The 22272-nt window shown below is 38.4% G+C and overlaps 1 protein-coding gene across 2 annotated transcripts in view; it reads right to left on the reverse strand.

Moving 5' to 3' along the window:
• The window catches only part of NEK7 (NIMA related kinase 7), a 61575-nt gene that overhangs the window by 22990 nt on the left and 16313 nt on the right, over positions 1-22272 (reverse strand). The window contains exons 4-5 of one of the 2 annotated variants that reach the window (XM_065742991.1): positions 14113-14175; positions 13461-13571 (exon numbers count right to left, since the gene is read on the reverse strand). In XM_065742991.1, the coding sequence (XP_065599063.1) occupies positions 13461-13571; positions 14113-14175 (174 nt within the window). The remainder of the gene's footprint in view (positions 1-13460; positions 13572-14112; positions 14176-22272) is intronic. The other variant, XM_065742999.1, reaches the window with a different exon arrangement.

Below are 22272 nucleotides of genomic sequence, written 5' to 3' on the forward strand. Positions count from 1 at the left end.
GACAGATTTTCCTTAAGTATTAAAGCATCTTTCATCAATCTATGTGTTTAAAATCAGCAAACACATAACCATAATTGCCATCAGTGGAATGAAACTGCTATTCCCTCAGCCCTCCACACTCAGCGCCCGTTAACAGAAGTATTAGTGTGGCATGAAACAATTCTCAGTGCAGAATGAAATGTGATCACAACAGCCCAGCACTGTGAGCACAGCACAAAGGTGTGATACAAAAGTAGGTACACAGAACCTCCTGAATGAAATACTTCCTCACACAACCTCCATTTCTGTATCTCATACAGAAGAAAAATAACGGTGGCACACTATCACACAATGATCACATTAGAGTGAATGAAATTATCCACTGCAAAAGTTTCTAAGAGTAAAGGAGTACAAACCATTTCTGAAAATTTCACCACCATCATACACCTGTTCAAATTATTTTCCGTCCCATACGAACAACCATCACCAACAACTGGTAACAGTTCAACAGCCTGCTAGGACTTATGGGAAGTGCAATTATGCTCTGCCACACACATCTTCAAATATAATAGTCGGCAACTGAAATACTGCAGACCTCCAAATGTAACTACTGAAAACCTGGAATTCAGCCTATGCCAAAACATGCAAGTTCAATAGTTATAAATTTTGCAGCTAAAGGTGAGAAGACTGAATAACTTTTGCTCATTTTGTCCTTTTTCTAAAGAATCCTTATTCTGACAGATTTTAAACAGAAGAAAAAATACACGAACAGCATTAGTTAATTTACGTAGTAAAATATTCAGACATATTGTAATAGTGTGTATACACACACACACACAATCACACACACCCTAAGTTCATACAACACACATTACATCCTGGGAAAATAAAAATATTTTCATATACGTTGTTAAAATGTGCCACTGAGAAGTTGACAGTTACATCTACACATTCCGGAGACACGTAGGAGCACAGAAAAAATGTTTTTAAAGTAGCTATTGTAAAATGCATCAGTCGTACAAAGGATCACAAAATTTCACCAAAGTGGTTTTAGTTACAGGGATTATTTCAGAACGCATTTTCATTTAAATGAGGCAAAGAATATAAATCACTTGTTTAAATATAATTTTCGCAGTCTTGGACTGAATCCAAACAAACCCTGTGTATCTGTTCTCCCCATTGCAGGATTTGCATATCAGAGGATTGTTTGATGTCAACAGGAAGATGGAGACCAGGTTTCTTTTCATTTAAAAACAAATACACAATACATGTAAGTATATGCACATGAAAGCGTAGTTCCTTGATTTAAAATGCATTCTGAAATTACCATAATTATAACTAGGTATTTCATTTAAACATTGGGATTTTATTTATTTATTTTAACTGAAGGCTGAGTAAAAGCAGTGATGGGACACTGTTCACACTGTGACTGAAACAGAAACATCTTCCATTACGGATTCCCATCTCTATGTACTTAAAAACAGGAATACACCGATGGCTTTCAGGACGAGTAGCTGCCCTCAGCTACCAACCATAGCACTGTAGCTGACCATGCAGCACAAAATCTGCTTCCACTCTCACAGTGCAAACGTGCAGTAACAGTTTTTAAGATGCAGTCTCATTCTACAGAAGAATTTAAATTGTGCACGATTGTAATGTCTTCTTTCTGAAAGCATCTATAACATTTATTAGCCCTGTAGGTTGAATCTTTTTCAACATAAAGATATCAGCATTGCTAAATTTTAACAGTACGAAGAAACAGACATCTTCACTTGCATATACTGAAAAATAATCCCATGCCTTTAAGATAAACTCGCTGAACATCATTTTGGGCAGTAATTACACTTTCCAACAAAACACACATTCTCACTGGTTTCTTGGGCTGCTGTCCACCAAAAAACAAAACACTGATGGAAAGACCCCACTACAGAGAAGACAGATTTTGCAAAACTAGTAACTGAAACACATCATATTTCTCCAGGAAACATACCTGGAAAAAGGAATCTCATCATACGGAGCTCTACCTTCTAACAAGGAACGTAAATTGATGGAATACGTGGTCGAATTGAAAGGTATTTGCACCAAACAGCATAATGAAATTCATACTGCAGATATTATCTGTTGTCAAAATAGGATCCTTTGCTCTCCTTTATTTTAAAATATTATGAAATGAAAAATACAATTCTAATGGTTGCACATTCAGCCATTCTCTGTAGAGAAGTCAAAATGCAGAAGACACAACAGCAAAAGATTAACATCCTTTATTGCATCAGAGCACAGCAGCACCATAAGCAATTAAGTAGATCAACTAGCTTACTGTCTAGTGCTGTTGTTTCCTACATAGTCTAAGCTCCAAATATGCAAATAAACCTAAATGCTTTCTTCCACAGCATACGTGCTGCTGTTACTTGCCCAAATTTCACCTCAAAGGAACATATCCTGACATAAAGCCTTCAAAATGTGCTGACCATCGACAGTTTACCATTCCGTTTTATTTTTTGTCATACCTAAGGCTCACAGGGCAGTCCTGATGCCTTTCCAACCACTGACCTTTTAGGGTGTGACAGTAGAAAGGAAAAAAAACACAACATAAAACCTGTTTGAGGTGAAAGCTCATTCCCAATACAGTGGAGGCAGGGCAAAAAGAGAACCACTGGTGCATGTGCACCAAAAACCTGCGCTCTGCTGCAAGCCAGTGTTTTACCTGGTCGATAGGGAAAGCAGGCACACTCAGGCAGCAGACCATCTCCCAGGAAAAACTACTCATTTCAAAAGCTACGTCCCATGAAAATTCTATCTATATATTTGAGACCAGAATCGCACAAAACTCCTTAGAAGGTTTCTCAGAATCTTTGTAGAGATAAAACCACAATTCAGTCATTTCATATAATCGGATTATTTTTTTCTGCTCATAGATTTGTTACACAAATGCCTTAAAAGAGCTTTAAAGCAGGCATTTACATCAGCAGTTTGCCTTTTTGTCATGTCCCCATGCCACCCAACCCCACTCTCTCCCTCTTTATTTTTTTCTTAAGCCAGTCTTACTGAGCAGTTTCATTGTGGGAAAATGGAACTCTCTAGGTTTTCCCGAGTTAATTGCTAAAAGAAAAATGAAATATTCCCCAGATGTTTTCAGCTAAATATAGTGACCCCATGCATAAACAGAGTATATCATTCAGTTTCTGGGAAACAAAAAATAAAATTAGGTGAACCATAAAAGGGGAAGAAAAGTTTGAAGTCAGTATGAAAGCATGGAAGTATACTATACTGAATTTCTAAAGACAATGCTTTAAAGGTCACATTCCAAAAGCAAAAGTGACAGCAACTAGCAAATGGTCTCACGTAGGCTCAACGAAGGCAGTTCAAAGAATAACCCTTACGGAAACGTGCTCAACTACGTTTGGTTTTTGTAAGAAAACTAAGAATTTCCTGCAGATGAACAAAAAAAAGTGAGAACAGATGATTTCAATAAAAGTGCAGATTTCAGGTACAACTGCTTACATCTCAGTAGCCACACTTTGGAAACAAACTGGTATTCAGTTCTGACATTAGTGTGCCAGGGAATTTTAAGGTGTGATTTAGATTGTCTCAGACCTCTAAATAGGCTTCAAGAACCCAATTAGACTGAACTTGAAATCAAGATGTTTGTGAGCAGGTCTTGAAGAAAGACAACAACCAGATTATGCGAACAGTTTTTGCAAAGTCAGTGTTAAAAAGTTTTTTTCCTAAATTACTGTAAAGCTAGCCTCCAAGAACACTCACTGCTCTTCTGCTGTGCATGCTGTAGGCTAGTTGCCCTCCAGAAGAGAGGATCTGGGGAAAAACTGAAAAGTAAAATGAGAATGATCATTTCTTCACCATACAGAGATTCCTTTTTCCTTCTTCCACTTTTTCACAGCAACTGGAAATATTGTCTGCTCTTATTACTTCAACAGTGGTTTATGAAATCATGAAGTTATTTTTCAATATTTGATTACATAGGCTTATCAGAACATGGTGAATCAATAACCACATACATGTGACAAGAGATCTGATTTCATCAAGATGAAAAGGATGCAGGAAGGATTATTACAAGGAACCACCAGGTAACCGATGAAATGTTCTAAGCAACTTCTGTTTGTGTTTCTTGGAGATTCTTTTAAAATATAGAATTACCTAGGTTCGAAAAGATCTTCAAGATCATAACATCCAACCACCAACCTGACTTACCACATCCTATCACTACACAATTTCTTTTAGTACTGTATCCACAGATCACTTAAATACCTCCAGGAATGGCAACTCCACCGCTTTCCTGATACCAATATTGGAACACCCCCTCCACGAAGAATGTCCTCCTCATGTACAATCTAAGCTTCCCCTGTTGCAACTGGAGACTATTTTCCCATATCCTGTCACTTGTCATTTGAGAAAAGGGCTCTTTGGCTCTTGCTGCAACCTGCTGTCAGGTAGCTGTAGGAAACGATTAGGCCTCCCCTATCCCCAGCTCTCTCAGTCACTCCTATAATGTTTTCTGGTCCCTCTACCAGTTTCCAGGCTCTTTTGTGCACTAGCACTCCATGGCACTGAGTGATGTGGTTTAGTGGGCATGGTGGTGATGGGCTGATGGTTGGACTAAGTGATCTTAGTGATCTTTTCCATTCTTAATGGGTCTATGCTTTAGCATCTCGATATCCTCCCTGTGGTGAGGAACCCAAACAAGAATATCACATTCAAGGTGCAGTCTCACCTCTGCCACATACAAGAAGACAATCATTTCCCTAGGCTTGCTGGTCCCACTAGTTCTGATGCAGGCCGGGATGCCACTGGCCTTTTTGGCCACCTGGGCACACTGCCAGCTCCCAGAGAACACAGGAAGGAGCAGGCTGGGCAGCTGTGATAGAAAATTTCAGAAGTACAGGCAGGAGTCTCACTGTGTGAATACAACAGAGACAAACCAGAACTGGACAGGGCTTCCTGGGTCACAGTAGAAGGGTGAAGATGGATTTCAGCATCTGAGAGACTCAAGTGAGAAGAAACTCCTTTTTCTAGACAAGTTATTTTCTATTTAAAAGGACATATAGTTCTAGCAGGAAAGCAGTGTTCCAAAAGCTACATTTGGCTCTGTTCAGCAGAATGCCAGACTAGACAGGTGCTTCCTCTCAAAGAAACAACAATATCAAAGAAAAAAACCCCACACAATTGAGATAAACTTCTTCTCAAACACAATCAAAAGAAAAGACAACTACTTAAAGAAACAAATCTAGCCAGAAAAGCATGAGTCAAAACTCAGGTATTTCAATTTTTAGTGTATATTTTTATGTTAATCATCTACTAATTGGACTTCTAATATGATTCCTGATTAGATTCCCTTAGGAAATTTGGACAAGAATCACTACAAACCAACATTTAAAGTCACACAATCCTTTTCAAGGATTCATTTCCTTACAGTCTACCTATAATCACCATGCTCTACTCATTACTGCTCATGCAAAGAAAACAAAAAACAAAAAAAACCAAGAACCTGAAGCATTCAGAGATAAAGATCACCTACAATAAGCAGGTCTACTTGCACTAAAATAAATTTCCAGTACTGAATCACTTTCATTGTCTCTGCAGTTACCACTGAGCAGGGCTTCTTAAAACACACTGCTACATGTTTAAATCCAGCAGTATTTGTTTACATACATTTCTCTCCAATAAATACCCTTGGGAAAACTGGTACTGCATGAAGAAGTGAAATCTGTGTTTGAATCATTAACTCTACCTCCTAATAAAAAGCAACAGCATGACACAGTAAATACAAAGGTTTCCATTTGAGCTTTTTTTTTAGTTTCCATCTTACTACAAACACAGCAGACAGGTATGAAATCTTTCCACGCTCAGCAAGTTACTTACACAGCAAATACTGACACAGTAAATTTTGCTGATAAACTTGGTGAAAAATCTAAAAAAAAAAAAAAGAAATAATTCTCTAAGTATTGTTTGCAGGACAACTCAAACAGGAAGAACACTAAAAATTATTATTAGCTCTCACCTTTCAATTCTCCCTTCTCCCTGAAGAACAGCCAGGGAGGCAGGCAATTCTGACAGCACTCAACAAAGGCAGAGATGAAATACCCCTAGCACTTCTGCTCTGGTTGGACCTACCTGAAGAGCTCCATGATATTAAACACCAAGTGAACTTTTCATAGATTACTGACACCATCATGCTCCTTGATAAGTCTGCCAGTATACACAACAGCTTCAGATGTGTGGTGTCCATGAAGGGAACTGTCGCTAAGACAGAAGGGTGCTGATGGTCTCAACAGTTTAGCAGAAAATCCGCCCAGTTACTATCCCAGTGGCAGACACTGACAACAGCTTTCCCTGCTGCATACACCCACAGGTTACTTGCACGTGGTACACTGTTGCTCTCCTTCCTACCAACAGAGCACCTGCCAGACTGCCCCACAGTACACACACATGGCGATCAGGTGCTCACCAGAAACAGCCTTCCTACCTCAGCAGGGCTCTGTCTTCTCTTTTCTCCATTTTGATCCTTGAGTAACAGTCCATATTTTATAAGTATTTGAAAAAACGAATGCACAAAAGAATCAAAAAACAAAGAACAAAGGTGACATGACATTAAAGAACACTGAGAAAGTAATATTCAGATATGTGAGGCTTTTATCAATGACATAATTTCAGGAGAATGCTAATCTGTTCTCTATTATAAAACATAAGCATGAGCTAAACAAAAATACTACGAGCCTGGAGTCACTTTTTAAAACTCCCATTTGCCTATCTTAATAAATCAGTATGATGAAAAGGAAATATACAAACATGGAAAAAATAAATAAATATATAAACAACTTAAAGATAATACCCTGTCCAAATCATGATGTCAAGCATATGGAATTGAACTCATGTCCACAAAGCCCTTGGAATTAAAGTCAACATACTTTCTCCTCCTTATGAGGATGTATAGTTGTCAGTTTTTGTGCTGTTTGGTTTTTAATTATTATTTCAAAAGACCATTTTCTCATTCGTTCATGACACTCAGTTAACAAGCAGGTTCAACACGTCTCTAGGCTTTACTTAGTGCACTATTCAAAACCTGTTGTTAAGTATTAGTTGGGAAGGAAGGCCTCCTGCAATACATCCTCTGTGTATCAAATTAACAGAACAAACTTAGTGAAGTGTATCTTAACAAATGGCCTTAAAAATGATCAGATGGTAATATCTCTATTTTACAGATTAGAATAGGGACCAACGAATTAAGATCAAAAGTGTAAATTACTTTTAGCACCAATCTTAAGGACCTTCTTTTTGTCATCCGTTGCTTTATGAAACAGTTCATCTTCAAAGCACAGTTTCTGCTCAAATCAGATGGAGCTGTGAACACTCTGTACTTATACAACCAAACTCCAGTTCTAACTTGATTATCAGAAATACAGAACAAGCAATTACAGTTCCCATCAAAAAAGTAGCTCGAGCAATTTATACAGTATCCCTTATGAACAGCAGCACCAGAGACCATGAGAACCAACCACTTTTGGAAAGTATTCAACTGCATTAACCACAAAACCTGTCTTCCTTGAATTCCTTGCCAACTACCACTGCAGCACAGGATGCAGCACAAATTACAGCACACACTGCACTACCACAGTTCTCTCCCACATTAGCTGCATCCTTAACACTGAACAGTGGTTCATCAAGGAAAAGCTAAGCCTGTAAATTGCTAGAGCATAAGATATTCATACATACTATTTTCTAGCTTTGGTTACTTGATTTTGCAGATTCCATGTTGCTTGTTTAGGTTATATGCAATTCCCTAGATTAAATAAGAAAAAATGGGAAAAAAAAAGAAACAAAGCATAAAAATAACAACAAATGCAGGCTCTCCATCACACACAGCTTACCAGAGTTGGCACTTTTACAGCTAGCACTGGAGCTGACCAAGCAACTTGCATAGCAAGCATCATCCCTCAGCCAGGAACAGCTGGGTACCACCAGTGGACAATTATGTTTGCAACAGTAGCAAAACAATCACACTCTTCACCTTGGGGCCCATTCCACGCCCCAGGAGGCAGTGCCCTGTAGAACAGGTTCCTCAAGCCCCCCCCTTACATTTGGGCTATCTTTAATCCCTGCACAATCCAGCTCTTCTCTGCATCCTGGTCAGACCTGTCTCCTCATTTCTGTCTCTTCATCCCATTTTCTCTGTTATATGCAAACACTGCCTGTCCCCAGCCAGGCCAAGTGACCCCAGCCAGGCTCTCTACCTGCTGACAGCTCGATTGCCTTCCTGGGGCCCTTGCCTTATCTGTCCTACTCTCTGGCAACACACTGCTCCTTCACTCAGCTCACTGTGTTCAACACTGGACTTTCATTTCTCCTGGTGAATCACTCTTACTCTCACTGATACACTCACCATTCTCTAATGCCTTGTACCATAACTTTCCAATCTTGCCTTTTCCCAAGGACTGCTCACCAGCTGTTCCCCAGGACATTTGCCTTCCCCAGTCCCAGTCCTACCTGCTGTCCTCACTTCAGAAGGACTTGACTTGTAGCTTGTCCCAACCAACTCTCCTCTACACCTGGTCTTTCACCTTTTCCGCATTCAGCTCAGATTACCCTTCTCTATGTTGTTAGAAAGAATAAGTACCCTCTGAGAAATAGGAAAGTTTAAGCCCATCCAAAACATCTGGAAAAAAGCGATTTCTGGCAAAGCAATTTCATTTAAGTCACCCATGCTATAGATTGAAGCATTCAGTCACTCAGGTGGTATGTGAAGCTGTCAGCACAAGGAGATGTAAGAGGTTTGTGCAGCTCTCCATGGAGGAATGTCACTGCCTTGGCTGCTGTGACCCAGCCATTTCTGCAAAGCACATACAAACTCTTCTGTTAAAAGAATTCAATTCAGGTGAGTTTTCACGGCCATCATGGTAAGAAAAATCCGCTTCTCAAGTTTCACATCTGCTCCAATACACAAGGGGCTACAGCACTTCAGACAAAATGCTCACTAGATTTTAAAACAAACAAACAAAAATCACATCTTGGCTAAGGAAAAATCCATGATTCTGCCTTCTACTAAACCACACTTTGTGGAAACACAGGGACACGGTCAGCTGGCATGGAACACTTTGGTTGGACTTGTTTTGTTCTGACAAACCAAAAACTCATGTCTCACACCACTGAATTCCAGCAGCCCCAACAGTGAGCGCAGCTCCTGCCCTGCTACAGCACAGCTGGGTGTGCAACAGAATGCAGCAGCTGCAGCACCACCAGCCTGCCAAACACTGAGGCCAACCATCTCCTAAAATACTGCAACTTTCTGCTATCACATGCTATCAATGTTCACCACCATCTCTCTGGTCACCACACACCGTACAGCACTTGGGTTGAAATCATGGGGAGTCTGCAGTGCATTTGTGGCAGCCTTATGTTAGCAAAAGCAGCACTCTGGGCTGACTGAGCTGTCAACTACTGAAGCAGAAATACCACTCCATATGCCCTCATGAAAAGAAAGCTGTCCCATAATGCAGTAGAAGCAAAGTAACAGACCACCTCTGCTCTGAATTGCACCAAAAAGCCCAAAGGTACACCCTTAGCTCTGTAAGTATGCTCCAAAACAGTTCATTGCTAATATATTTTGGCATGAGGAGAGGTGGAAAGGTGTGCATCCCAGGAGAGAACTTCCCTGACTCAATTTCATGTAGCAAAGTACAAAATAATCAGCACAGATGAAACGTCAAAAAGATAACCAGTAAGACAAAAAAAGAAGTCTAAACAGAGGTCAAGCTACTGCAACTCCACAACCAGTAATTCAGGTGTGCTACCTATAATAGTCACTGTTTTGATTATCCTATTAAATACATAAATGCACACACCTTCAGTCAAGGACAAAGAGGACACTGTTTCCAACTACAAAAACATGAGAAACCAGTATGAAGCTCATATGGTTTTAAAATATTTCATTAAGTTTTAATATATTTCCTTATTTTATTTAGATAGCTGTGCTTTTTTTTTTTTAATGTAACAGAAAAAAATACAATTGTCTGAATGAAAAAATGGGTGAAATATATAGGTGACATTTTGTAGAAATCAGTTTCTTTCTATCTCTTTAGAAAGCTGCTAATACATTTTCAGCTTTTTAGATGAAAGCTTTCAAGCCTGTTCCCAAAATGTGATTAACTTCCTGAAGATCAGCATGACATATTCAGTTTAAAGGTTGCATTTTTTTCTGGTGCACCAAGATTATTTGCCAGAAAAAAAAAGTTAAAAATATCTACAGAAGGGAAACAGACGTGACAGTTTTTCACTTTAACTAAAATATCCTAATTATTCTTCAATATAGTTTGAGTGCTATCATTCTAGCATCTTCACCACAGGCTTTCCTCACCAATTTTGTCTTTTTTTTTTTTATTTTTACTTTCTACTGAACGATTCTTATGTATTTTCTTGGCTAATGCCATTAGATCATTGTTTGTTTACGGTATTTTCCTTATCCAGTACGTATCAGTCATTGTTTTAGAAAAAATAAATTTGAATCCACCAAGTCCACTGTTCTGCCACCACAAAGCAAGGTTCACCCTGTCGCTGTGCTGGAAGAGAACAGTCGCACACAGAACAAGAGATCAAGCCCCAAACCTGCCTTACAGCATATTATATATCGTAACAGGAGGCAGTGTTACATGGTTTTACCAGGACTATGACTACCCTTAACCCCGGGGAGCAGTATTATCTTAAGATCACCACATTCCCCAAGTAGAGATCACAGCTACTGACAGTCAGTAGATCATGAGGAAGTGGAAGCATAGCAGTTACTAATTATTTACTTGTAAGATCTTCTATGCAATGCTACCCAGCAGTCAATTTTACAGACACAGAAGAATGGGACTTCTTCCTCCTTTCACCATGCCTATACAAGGCTTAGTTGGTTTAGAGCTGTATATGTTCTAATGCAAAACCAATGGGAAGTCAAACAACTGTTTCCCAGACTGACAGAGTTTGGTTTTCTTCCCTCGTTACTAACATGATATGCTCAAGAATGCGGCCATGAAAAACTAGGATTAAAAGACACTCTCACTTTCGGACCTTCCACTTTTGAGAAGACAGACTGTACAGAAATACATCTGTGTGACAGAGAAAACGAGAGCAGGGAGACAAAGTGAGATTCATATTGAATCCCTGGATTAAATAGGAGTGAGGGGGAGGAGGTGCAGGGAGAGAAGAGAATGCGCATGAGATGATCCTGATTTCATTATGAGATTTGTAAATGCCAAAGCACAGCTCTTTTTTTTTCCCTCCCTCCATACAACAAATTCTATGAATTCTATTAGAATCCATTATTGGTCCCCAGTATGAATGCATCAAGTGATTTTCCTCAGTTGTCTACTCAATGGGGACAAAGAGAGTATTATTCCAAGGTAACAAGAGGGACAGTACAAAAGCTGGACTGGAAGGACGTGGTTCATTAAGGGAAGAACTAAAGAATTCATTAAGGTGCACTGTGAGGCACCACAGCTTTGCAAGTGTTCTCTGATGTGCCAATAATGTCATAACAAATACCCAAGTAAACCAGTTAAGTAGTTTTCCTTGACGTTAACACTAGTTTCAGTGCCACTCAAGCCATGGTCATTTACAATTTCAAAGACATGCTTCATCCTTGTTTCTACAAATCACACAGCATCCAAATACCAAAACAATCCTCTGGGGGTGCCTCTACATTCTCCAGCAAACTTAGAGCAGCAATCTAGCAATACTGGAAACCGAAGCATGGTTTGCTTGCTTAATAACACAGTGTATGTACTTACCTTAGCAACATGACAAGCAGACATTATGCTAAAAAGTTTTCCACACCATTACCTATTACTTATTTTTCAAGCAATTTTTAAAATATTTTGTTCAAAAGACACTGTAACTGATGCCCCCACACTCACACTGATATCATCCAAACAGCCTACCAATTCATTTTCTCCACAAGCAATAGGAAAACTGAGTGCACTGTGACACCTCATACATATTTAATAATAGCCTGATAGGTTGTCATTAACATCAAACAGCAATCTAAGTTTGCTACATTAAACATGATCCCTGTGTTAAGAGGACAATCACAAACTACCTCCAAGATCGAGCCTATAAGAAATACCCACCAACTTGGACAAGAGGTAATGAGGCCAACTGCACTGAAGGAGCCATTATTCACACACTGGATTTAAACAAAAAAAAAAAGTGAGGGGGTAGTAAAAGCTTCAATGGGTCATAAGACCAGACATGCCATGAGGCAATCTCTCACGGAATACTCATATTAATAACTGTTGTGTCAAAACTGAACATTCTAAAGAAAAGACAAAACTTCCTTTATGTTTTATGAAATGTAAGCCCACAAAAATCAATAATTCATGAGATGAAGAAAAGTATCATATCTGGATATAAATATTAACAGAACATTGTCAGCCTGTTTAGAACAAAATTTTGACTGTCCAGCTATACAGTTATCAATCTAGAAGGCAACTTTCTTCAAGAGTTTAAAAGAAAAAAAATCAGTATGAAAGTAATTAAGGAAGAGATTCATTTCTATTCATGTAGATCCTCAATGAAAGGGCAGAATGCTGCCCTGTACCCAGCTGTTGCTGAGGGAATGATAACTGACTGGCATTCTTTGTTCCCAGAGTTACGCTGTGTTGACAACAATAATGTTGGTACACACCTGAGAAAGTACACCAAAGAGACACAATAAAACTAAGACCCAAAGGAAAAAGAGAGACAGGGGAAATGATTGTCAGATGACAAAAAGATAAGAAAAGCTGGTTAAAAGTTAATGTTTCAGCACATGAAGTTTGAACAACACCTCTTGGATCAACATTCTCTATCAGCTCAAGAGCCGATGTCCAAGTAGTACAAAAGAAAGCCCTTAACCCATAATCCACAACCTCCTATCAACAAGCAGTACATACGATTTCAAGCAAATTGTGAAATACATTTTCAAAACATTTGTTAGTCTCAAGATAAAGAAGTATTTAAGCAGACGTAGAAAATGATGCAGCCATTTCCATTTCAATTATTATTTTGTTTGCTAAAGCAATTGGCAGTCAGAGTTCAAGATAAAAAAGCAACCACTTCCTCCTTTCTGATACCAGTCCTTTCTGATTTCAGGGCTATTATGAAGTATAGAAAAATGCAACTGTGCCAAAAGTCAGGAAAGCCATCAAAATGTAGCACTCTGAATGGTACTGACAGTGCTTTCCTTTAGGTTTTTCTTCTCCCCTGTTAGATTAGAAGCAAAGTCTAGTTATAAACCCATCTGCACTTACATTGTGAGCAACAGCGCTAAAAAAAAATATTTCCAAGCAAATCAATACTAGGCATATGTTAAAAAAAAAGTCAGCATAGCAGGTACTGTGTAGAAAAGTAGAGTGTTATTTTAACCACATTCAATCCAGCAATGATCAGACAGAATAACCAGATAAGTTGATATTAATATATTTTAGTAATTAAAAAAAGTTAATTCCTACCTTTATCATCCTAGAGAGATCTCCAGCATCAGCTAATTCCAACACTATATTCAATTCATTGTCTTCAATGAATGATGCATAGTATTTAATTACATTTGGATGATTCAGTTGCTAAGAAAACAGATTTACAATGCACATCTTAGTGTGATGTCTTACTTTTTATTAATGAAACATTCTTATTTAGACAAGCAAAGCACCTAAAATTTACAACAGTAAGATACAAAACATTTGTGCTCATAAGAAGCACTTATAAATGAACATTTTGCAAGAACATGAGACTGCAAGAGCACTGTGGCTATTTTATGTCAAAGTTGCACTGAAAGAAAAAAAGACTTCTATGATTGCATCTATGTAACAGCATGCTAGACTCACTTGAAACAGTAAAGTCAACCTTTAGAACCAGTATTTCATTGCATACAATACACTTATCTAGAATACTGTATTTTTTGTAGCTTCTACTTGAAAAGTTACACTGTTTTCTGGGATTCACTTCCCTTTGTAAAGCAATTAAAGACCCCTGAAGTGAGGCCTATAAAAGCTCTACACAAGTAGTAGTGGACACTTTCAAACATAACTGTAGGGAAAAAAAATTAAAAAAAATGTACTTTAATGATTGCTGCAAATTTTTAATTTTTTAAAACAAATCTTTTACCTTAAGAAGATCTATTTCTTTGATGCAGTCAGCACGGGCTTTGGCATCCATTAAATCAAATATCTGTGCACAAAAGATAAGATACATTAATAGGACACTGAGTGATCATTTTTATTATGTCATCTACACAGCAGCTCAAGTTACACAGTACATGCATAACAAAAGGCAATACTGTAATAAGACATACTCCTAATGCTCCATGCAATCGTAAACATTGCACTCCCCAAGTACAGGTTTGCTGCTCTACCAACTCTTTTAGTCCTTTTGTAGGAAACAGGTACACTGAGAGTACAAGTTCTCTGCCAGCTTAGCTGCCACCTCTACTTATCTGTTCAAATACATGGAAATAATTCAGCACCTGTCCTTCAAGTCAGTTCCAATCCAGATGTCACCCCTCTTCCACACTATTATCAGAAACTGAATCTTTTGAGAGCTGAGCTCACCCTTCTGTCCTAATCTCTCACTACAGCCCTCTGTTCTCACTTTAAAGATGGCATACACTTCAGCTCCCTCAGGATCAAAACTTCACTGTCACCTCTGATTCCTCCGTCTCCCATTTCTAGCCCTTCAGCAAGGGAAGGAGTGATTTGGGCTCTGTAATTTGTTTACTGCAGTGCTTTTTTCTAAACCCTCATCTGTCACCTTGACTCTTACAGCCTTATACAGTTCAGCATCTCTGCTCTTCACTTTTTTTTCCACCTCCCATCTGCTCCAAATTACTTCGCAATGCATCTTTATGTCTTGCACAGTTAACCACATTACCCTTCACTAATTTAAATTCTTTTTCTGCAGTATTTTTTTCCGGCTGTTAAGAGTCCTTACATGATTATATTTAACTTAAGTTCCTACTGACTTCACACCTGAAAACTTCCATGTAACGTCTCACCACTAACCCTACATACAAAGGCACCAAATGAAATGCCAAACCCAGAGATGGGAAAGAAGAAACAGGAGAGAAGGAAAGAAAACAAAGTTACCAAGAAAGAAAGGGAATTAAACATCTCACAACTACTTTTATATGAACACCAAGATGATAAGCCATAAACATACTGAGCTACAAGTTTTCTGGAGGCCATAACAGTAACAGCAGGGTAAGTCACAAGAAAGCAATGCTAGCACAAAGAAGTAAAGCAATTTCAGATGTAACAGACAAGAGTACTGTATATGAAGTTATAGGTACAAGTATTAACAGACAAACAACACTGACAGAAAAGACAGCAGGGAGTTTACTTATTAAGGTTGGGATCACAAATAGCCAAAGAAATGAAACAGCCTGCATCTGCTATAGGCCTAAACTCTGAATGAAATAACAGCACTCTTTAATCATCTTGAAATACACTAACACTCCTCTTATTTGCTACAGTCATGAAGGACTGTAATAATTTTCCTAGGAAACACTTAGGAAACTTCTAAATCCTTGAGGCAGCACATTAACAGAGAGTCATTGGGAAGGCATGAGGTCATAAATGGCATTCCCAGCAAACTAAGAGACTAGCAAACTGAAAAACATACACACCTCTCCCAAAAATAGTCAATGAAAGTGCATACTGAGTAGCACAGGATATAAAAGAAGGTCAGGTGCAAGTCTTGAAGTTCCACACATTTGCTAAGTTCTAGATAATGAGTCAAGAACATATCTTACGAATAATGTAGATATCTCCTGGCATGGAGAACACCAACACACTGGATAGCCTAATCAGAGCTTCAAACAGAATTTGGGACTGAAACTGTACACAAGATCTACCCACACTGCTTAGAGAATTTATTCAAAGTACATTTTCAAGATTTAAAACCCAAGGATTGTCATTGTGTAAAGGAAAAAAAAATAAAATAAAAAAAGGCAGTCTGCATCTGCTAACAATTCTCCCACTCCAACCTCAATTCCTTATGCACCGTTTCTCTCCTTTTACCATGAGCATAAAACTCTTCCCAGGGTGAAAAGTATCTCTAAGAGACTAAGCATGTTTATTCTCTACTGAGTTTACACTGGAAATGCACACTTTAATTTACTGTTGATGAACACAGGATAATTAGCCCTAAGCCAAACCTGTACACACTGCTATTAAACATTACAAGCCCAAACGTAACTTCAAAGTACTGTAAAAATCACCTTCTAGAAATCCAGAATTCCCATTCCAAAGATGTTAACTTCCTCCAATGAGGAGGCTACAAACAAAAATCAAGCAAACAAAAATTAATTAAAAAAAACCACAACCACTACCACCACTAAACCCACAGCCTCTGAAAACCCTCTGCCCCATCATACAAACCAGCTGGCAGCAACTTTCTGAACATGCTGCCTTTCCCTTCCAGACTGCTCAGAGCAGAGGCCCCTGCTGCACTAAGCCAGGTCAGCTGACAAGAAGCCTCAAGTGAGCACAACAAAAACCCTCTGCACTTCAACATCAGAAGGTAATTCAGACTGAAGAAAATCTCACACCAAAAATAAACAAATAAACGAAACACAACAGAAGCCCAGAAAAAGTGTTTAAAAACTTAAGAACATTGTTTCAAGCACAGGTCAAAATTAACTGGAGGAACCTGGTAGCAACCAGAGCACCCATCCCATAGGAATTGCAGGAGAGAGATTACCATGCAGGAGTAGCACTCCTCTCTGCTCAAACTTATCTTCTAACTCTCTTTTAGCAATAGCAGAACACAGTCAGCAGAGGAGTGACTGGTCTTACCTGTACCTATGTTGTTACAGTGAGGTGACTTATTTGCACAATAAAGATCTAAAGAAACTGAAGTGATTAATCTTTTGGACCACCAGAAAGCATTAGCAATAGGCAGCCTGGAAGCAGCCAGCACGATGAGGAGGAAGGAGCTACAAGCCATCCTCCTCCTCCCAGCCAGGAGCTCTGAGCAATTGTGGTGGAGGTCTGTGAGGAAAAGGTTTGCAAAGCAACTGCTGGGAGCCAGCAGCATTTACAGTGATGCTCACACACACAGCCTAACTGGTCAGTAATAAAACCTGCTGCATCCTGATTAGCCTATCAGGACATTCATTAATCTAACAATAAATTCTAACACGTGACTCCACTTACATCATCAACATTAGGGCAATACTCTCCAGCCTGCACAAACTGTGCAGAGTATATTGCAATTGTACCTAAAATTTGTATTATTTTTATTTTCAAGGACTACAAAAAGTTTAACATCTCTACAAAGTAACTGTTTGCTCTGGAAAACCTATTAATATGCAAAAATTGCATCTAATATTTTTACGATGCATCACTTTTCATAAAGTGTCATCAGATATCTCATTCTGACAAGGGCTGTACCCTGTCTAGCAACTACCAGGAAATTCCTGAAAGCACTTGAGCAAACAGAGCTGGAAAGATGTAAGAGGATGTCTTAAAGCCCTTACCAGAACTGTTCTTTCAGCATTCTAGAAGCATCAGCTGTACCAGTACTTTCAGAACCACTTGTAATCTATTTTAAGGCACAGAACACAAACTGTTCCCTACGCAGATGTGTAAACTAAACAAAAAAGGCTGCAATACGTGCAATCAGCTTCCTGAGTAAACCTCTTGCATGCAGGCTGACACACGCACCTACTGCTCCTCAAAAGCTCCGTGCACAGCAGAAGGCTTCAAAACAGCCACCAGATGGAAAACATCAAGCCTTAGCTTCTAAGCGTGGATTGTCTTTGCTCCATCACCAACTTCCAATTTAACTTCTCAAGTAAAACGAACGTGTCAGTGTTAATTTCAAATCTCACCACTTTCAAAACGTGATAAGGTGGGAGCCTACTTCCATCCCCCTTCTCTAAAGAGGAACGTGTGCTCCTCCATCACTTTAGCAAGATTTCCTCTCCAGTACTAAGAAGAAAGGTCTTTTTAACCTCACTATTTAAATGACAATTTAATAGGTTATTAGTTTAAAATTTGGTGTAAAACAAGAATACCTTAACAAAAATATCTCTAAAGCAAAACACAAATTTATCTGCTGCAATGTAAACCTACAAACAAATAAGCAAAATAAAGACTTGAACACACATAAATATTAAGAGGTAGCACTGAACAGTAACAATGAGCATTACAGTATTTTGCCACCGCTGTGCTGAGACAACAGTGCTTCATAAAGTGTGAAATTACAAGTGCCTTCCTATGATTAATTATCTCTAATTCAGGCCTGAAGTAGCAATCCACTGACAATGCACAATGAATAATGAATGTTAAGCACTGGATAAAAGGATGCATTGTTTAGATCTCTAACACAGAGGTCTCCAATTTCTGAATGAAAGGGAAGAAAAGGTAGAACAAAGTGAGGCAGAAAAGTGATGGAATTGCAGATGCGCTGAAATATGCAGTTTCACAAGATATTCTGAGTAGCTACAGTTTATTTTAAAAATACCACATTGAGCAAATATAGCTTTACAGTCACTGACCAGATATTTACATTCTTAAAATACACTATTTTAAGCAGCTTGTACTGGAATTCATGCCAGTTTGACAGTTCACATCCCCATATAAAAATCCAACTACCTATTCACAGACTTGCCTGAACTATAATGTATTAAATAATTATAAAAAGACAACTGATATGCCATTCTAAGGACAGACCTAGTCCAATAGCAAAGGGGGGGGAGGGAACTAGCAAAGGTTTTAGGACACACAGCCCCTTCTTATAGGTCTGAAATAGCTGGAGCATCTTAATAAGCCCAATACCACTGAGAACAGTTGTTCAAAAAAAGCTGCTCCAGTCTAACATCTTTGAAGGAAAAGGTGGTATGTCAAACAGTGGGGAAAATGGAAGTGGAAAAGGTGACCAACAAATTTAATGGATCAAGATTGTATTCTGTGGAACAAAGACAGGTTTTATGGCACATTATAAACCCAATCTCCTCACCGACTCCCATTTTTGGCATTCTGTAGTATCCTAAAATTAAATTTCCAATCTTGGCTCTGGAGTGTATTTCGTCGGCTCCTGGCAAGAATCAAGGCAAGGAGATCAGAGATAAAGCAAGTATAACTGCAGAACATCTGTAAATCACCAATTGCTGAGTAGGTTTTGTCCATTAAGGGTGGTTTCTCAAGATTTCTCCCAGAATCTAGCAGCTGCTTCCTTCCTTTTTCTAAGGGACTGCTGGAGTTCTTACTGTCCAAAATGCAGCACTGATGGTTCTCTTCCCAGGATTATTTACAGTAGTTAAGTAGACACATACTGCTTCTTCATCAGGCATGGTCTGTTCCGTCCATTTTGAACATCACACTTAAAGTTATCAAGAAGCTCTTCACATTTAGACTGCTGCATTCAAAACTTACCTGTGGTTGATCTTCTCTGATATATCTTCACCTCAAAGTGTTATTTAAATATTAAAGAAAGTGAAGCAATAAAGATTCATTTTTTAATTGCGGTTTTACTTTGGTAATACTTCAACAGCATCTCAAAAATAGGGTTCCATTATCTCCCTAATTAACACCAAGAGATGAAACACAAAAGGGTATAACTCAAAACACACAGCATTTTGTATTTTCTGTTTAAGCTACTAGAAAGCAATTACAAGTTAAATCGTTTTCACACTGCTACATATTCCACTGGAAACCAAAACCAAGAATACTATTACTCCGTATCATCTGCACTCAGCAGCAACAACAAATGCAGTAAGAGTGCTTTCTGTCACCATCTGCTTGTCCTTCCTCCCACAGCATATTAGCACCACTTGCTTCTGCACAGACCGAGCTCCACAAATATGCATTTTGTACACATTCATATAACATTTATCAATATTGTGCATATTTCAGCCAAATAAAATTTTTATAGCACAAAATAAATATTCTTGTTTGAAAGCTTCATTAAAAATAAATAAATAATAATCAAAACCAGTAATCCTTTTGGAGTAAATAATGGCCTGAGATCCAGTAACTCTAAGAAAGGAAAAGAACAGTAAGTTAGAACAGATTCTGGGCAAAGAGATGGGGGAACCATACAAAGTGATTAACTATAGACTCAGACTTGCCAAGAAAACGAAGCAGGGGTGGAGGTATAAGACTTGCAAAAATGAGAAAGGGAGTTATGCAGTACTTAAGATGTGAAATGAAAAAGGAAAAACAATAGGAATAGTAGAAGAAAGTCCAGATCTCTGTCTGGTTTTTGCTTGCTTTTCTAAACATGAAATACAGGATTTAAGAGACATTGTCTCAGTGGAGAAAAGTAGAAAATCAAAAGCAAGGGTCTAAAATACAGAGAACAGGGTATGTCTCTCATGACAAAAAGTATCTCACTTTGTCTATGCAAAGCTTCCATTAATGAATCACCAAACAAGCAAACATTAAAAAAAATTAAAAAAATTCATTTTGAAAAGTGACTGAAATTAAAAGGAAGAAACACTATCACAAAGCAGACTCACAGGAAATCCTCTAAAAACTAATCACTTTTCAATAGGAGAAAACATCTATTAAAACACATTTCACAGCAAATTGATGGTGATTTATATAAAATAGCATTTCTGAGACAATCCCAAGGAATGCCGCAGAAGTGAAGTAACAATTAAGTTGGTCTCCTGTCCAAATAGATACCAACTACACAAGCTGACACAGCCATGCCAAATGGTCAGTGACACATCTAACAAATCACAAAACATTTGAACTCCAGGTAATAATTCATGACACAGTTAATATTTATTTTTCTTTCCTCTAGAGGTTACCCAAATCACACCTTCCATTCAAATAACAATCTTCCATATGGATCCAGCTTCTTATAGAAAGTGATTTTACAGATCACACAACATTGTCCCTCCTGATGTGCACTAGTCAGGAACATTTACAGGAAAAACAACAGCTTGCACTGGATACTTATAATACTAGGATGAAGTCCTTGGAAGGAGATGCAACACTCTACATTTATTTCCTACTAACAGATCTATTTTTAGATTTTACTGTATGGTTTCTATAGCAGCCTCTGTGGCTTCTCTACTATGAAAATAATGCCTTCTATTTTATTGCATTGGCCCATAAAACCTTCCCACCAATATTCTGCTCCATTCTGTTGCTGTGTGACAGCCAGCAGCAGAGGGGCAGTCTCACAATGGCATTCAACATGGAAGCACATGTGAAACAGAGGTGTGTCACTGAATTCCTCTGAATTCCACGGAAAAAATTGCACCCATTGGCATTCATTGATGCTAGCCAACCATTTATGGAAACAAAACAATGGATGCAGCAAAGCAAGGCAATAGATGGTGTGCTTCAGGACTGAAGACAGCAGATCAGCTCTACTGGTACAGACTTTTATGAGCACAGCATGCAGGATACTGGTTATCATCAGTGAAAATGCATAGATCATGGTGGGAACTGTACTGAAGAGTGTCTTTTAGCTGAGAATTTGCTCTACCAAGTAGTATAATTGTGCTCTCTCTTGTGGTTTCCATGGAAATTGATAGGAAGCATTACTTTCAGAGCAACCAATATAGTTCAGTCATCATCTATGTATTGACAGCATGATGTCCTCTTCATAGATAAAAAAATCTTTTTTCTGACATGAAAATTCAGCTTTATTTTCAAGTATATTTTACTGACTTGAAATATCATTAACAGTACACATTACAATGTCTCTGCATCCTTAATGCAAACATTGTTATAACAATTTCACAGTTAACAGTGAAAGGCTGGATTTTATGACTGTCTTCAAGCACCAAAGCATTCACATCCACCTTAATTGACATGCATTTCGAGTCACATTTGACCTTTTTGGTTTCTCATGCACTGAAAATGAAGGAAGAATTAGCCTAATGTTTTAAGACTGTTGATCAAAGTTCTTAGAATATATTTCAGCTTTTCAGCTTTTGAAGTGGTACATATCTGGCAGTTTTCCCAGAAGGGGGAACCAAGCCTTTTTTTTTTTTTTCTCTCCTCTACATGACTGCCCATTCTCACCCTGCCTCTTAGTTCTGCAGAGCAGAGGAAATCATGGAAATGGAACAGTGAGTCGAGGTATGGCAGAGAAATTTACAGCACTTGCATTAGCACAGCAAAATAAAAATTATTGAAGACCAGAAACACTAGAAAATTGTCTACGGAACCTGACACACATTGCTTTGCAATCAATTAGCGTAACCAAGCATCCTTTGGGACTGATTGCAACCCTCCCTTCAAGTAATAAGCTACATATCTCTCAAGAGATCGGTACTGAAGTGACAACTTAAGTTTCAATTTC

The sequence above is a fragment of the Cyrtonyx montezumae genome, unplaced genomic scaffold (assembly GCF_038088225.1).
Source record: "Cyrtonyx montezumae isolate F1298 unplaced genomic scaffold, pur_monq_1.0 scaffold_1, whole genome shotgun sequence".
Classification (NCBI taxonomy): Eukaryota; Metazoa; Chordata; class Aves; order Galliformes; family Odontophoridae; genus Cyrtonyx; species Cyrtonyx montezumae.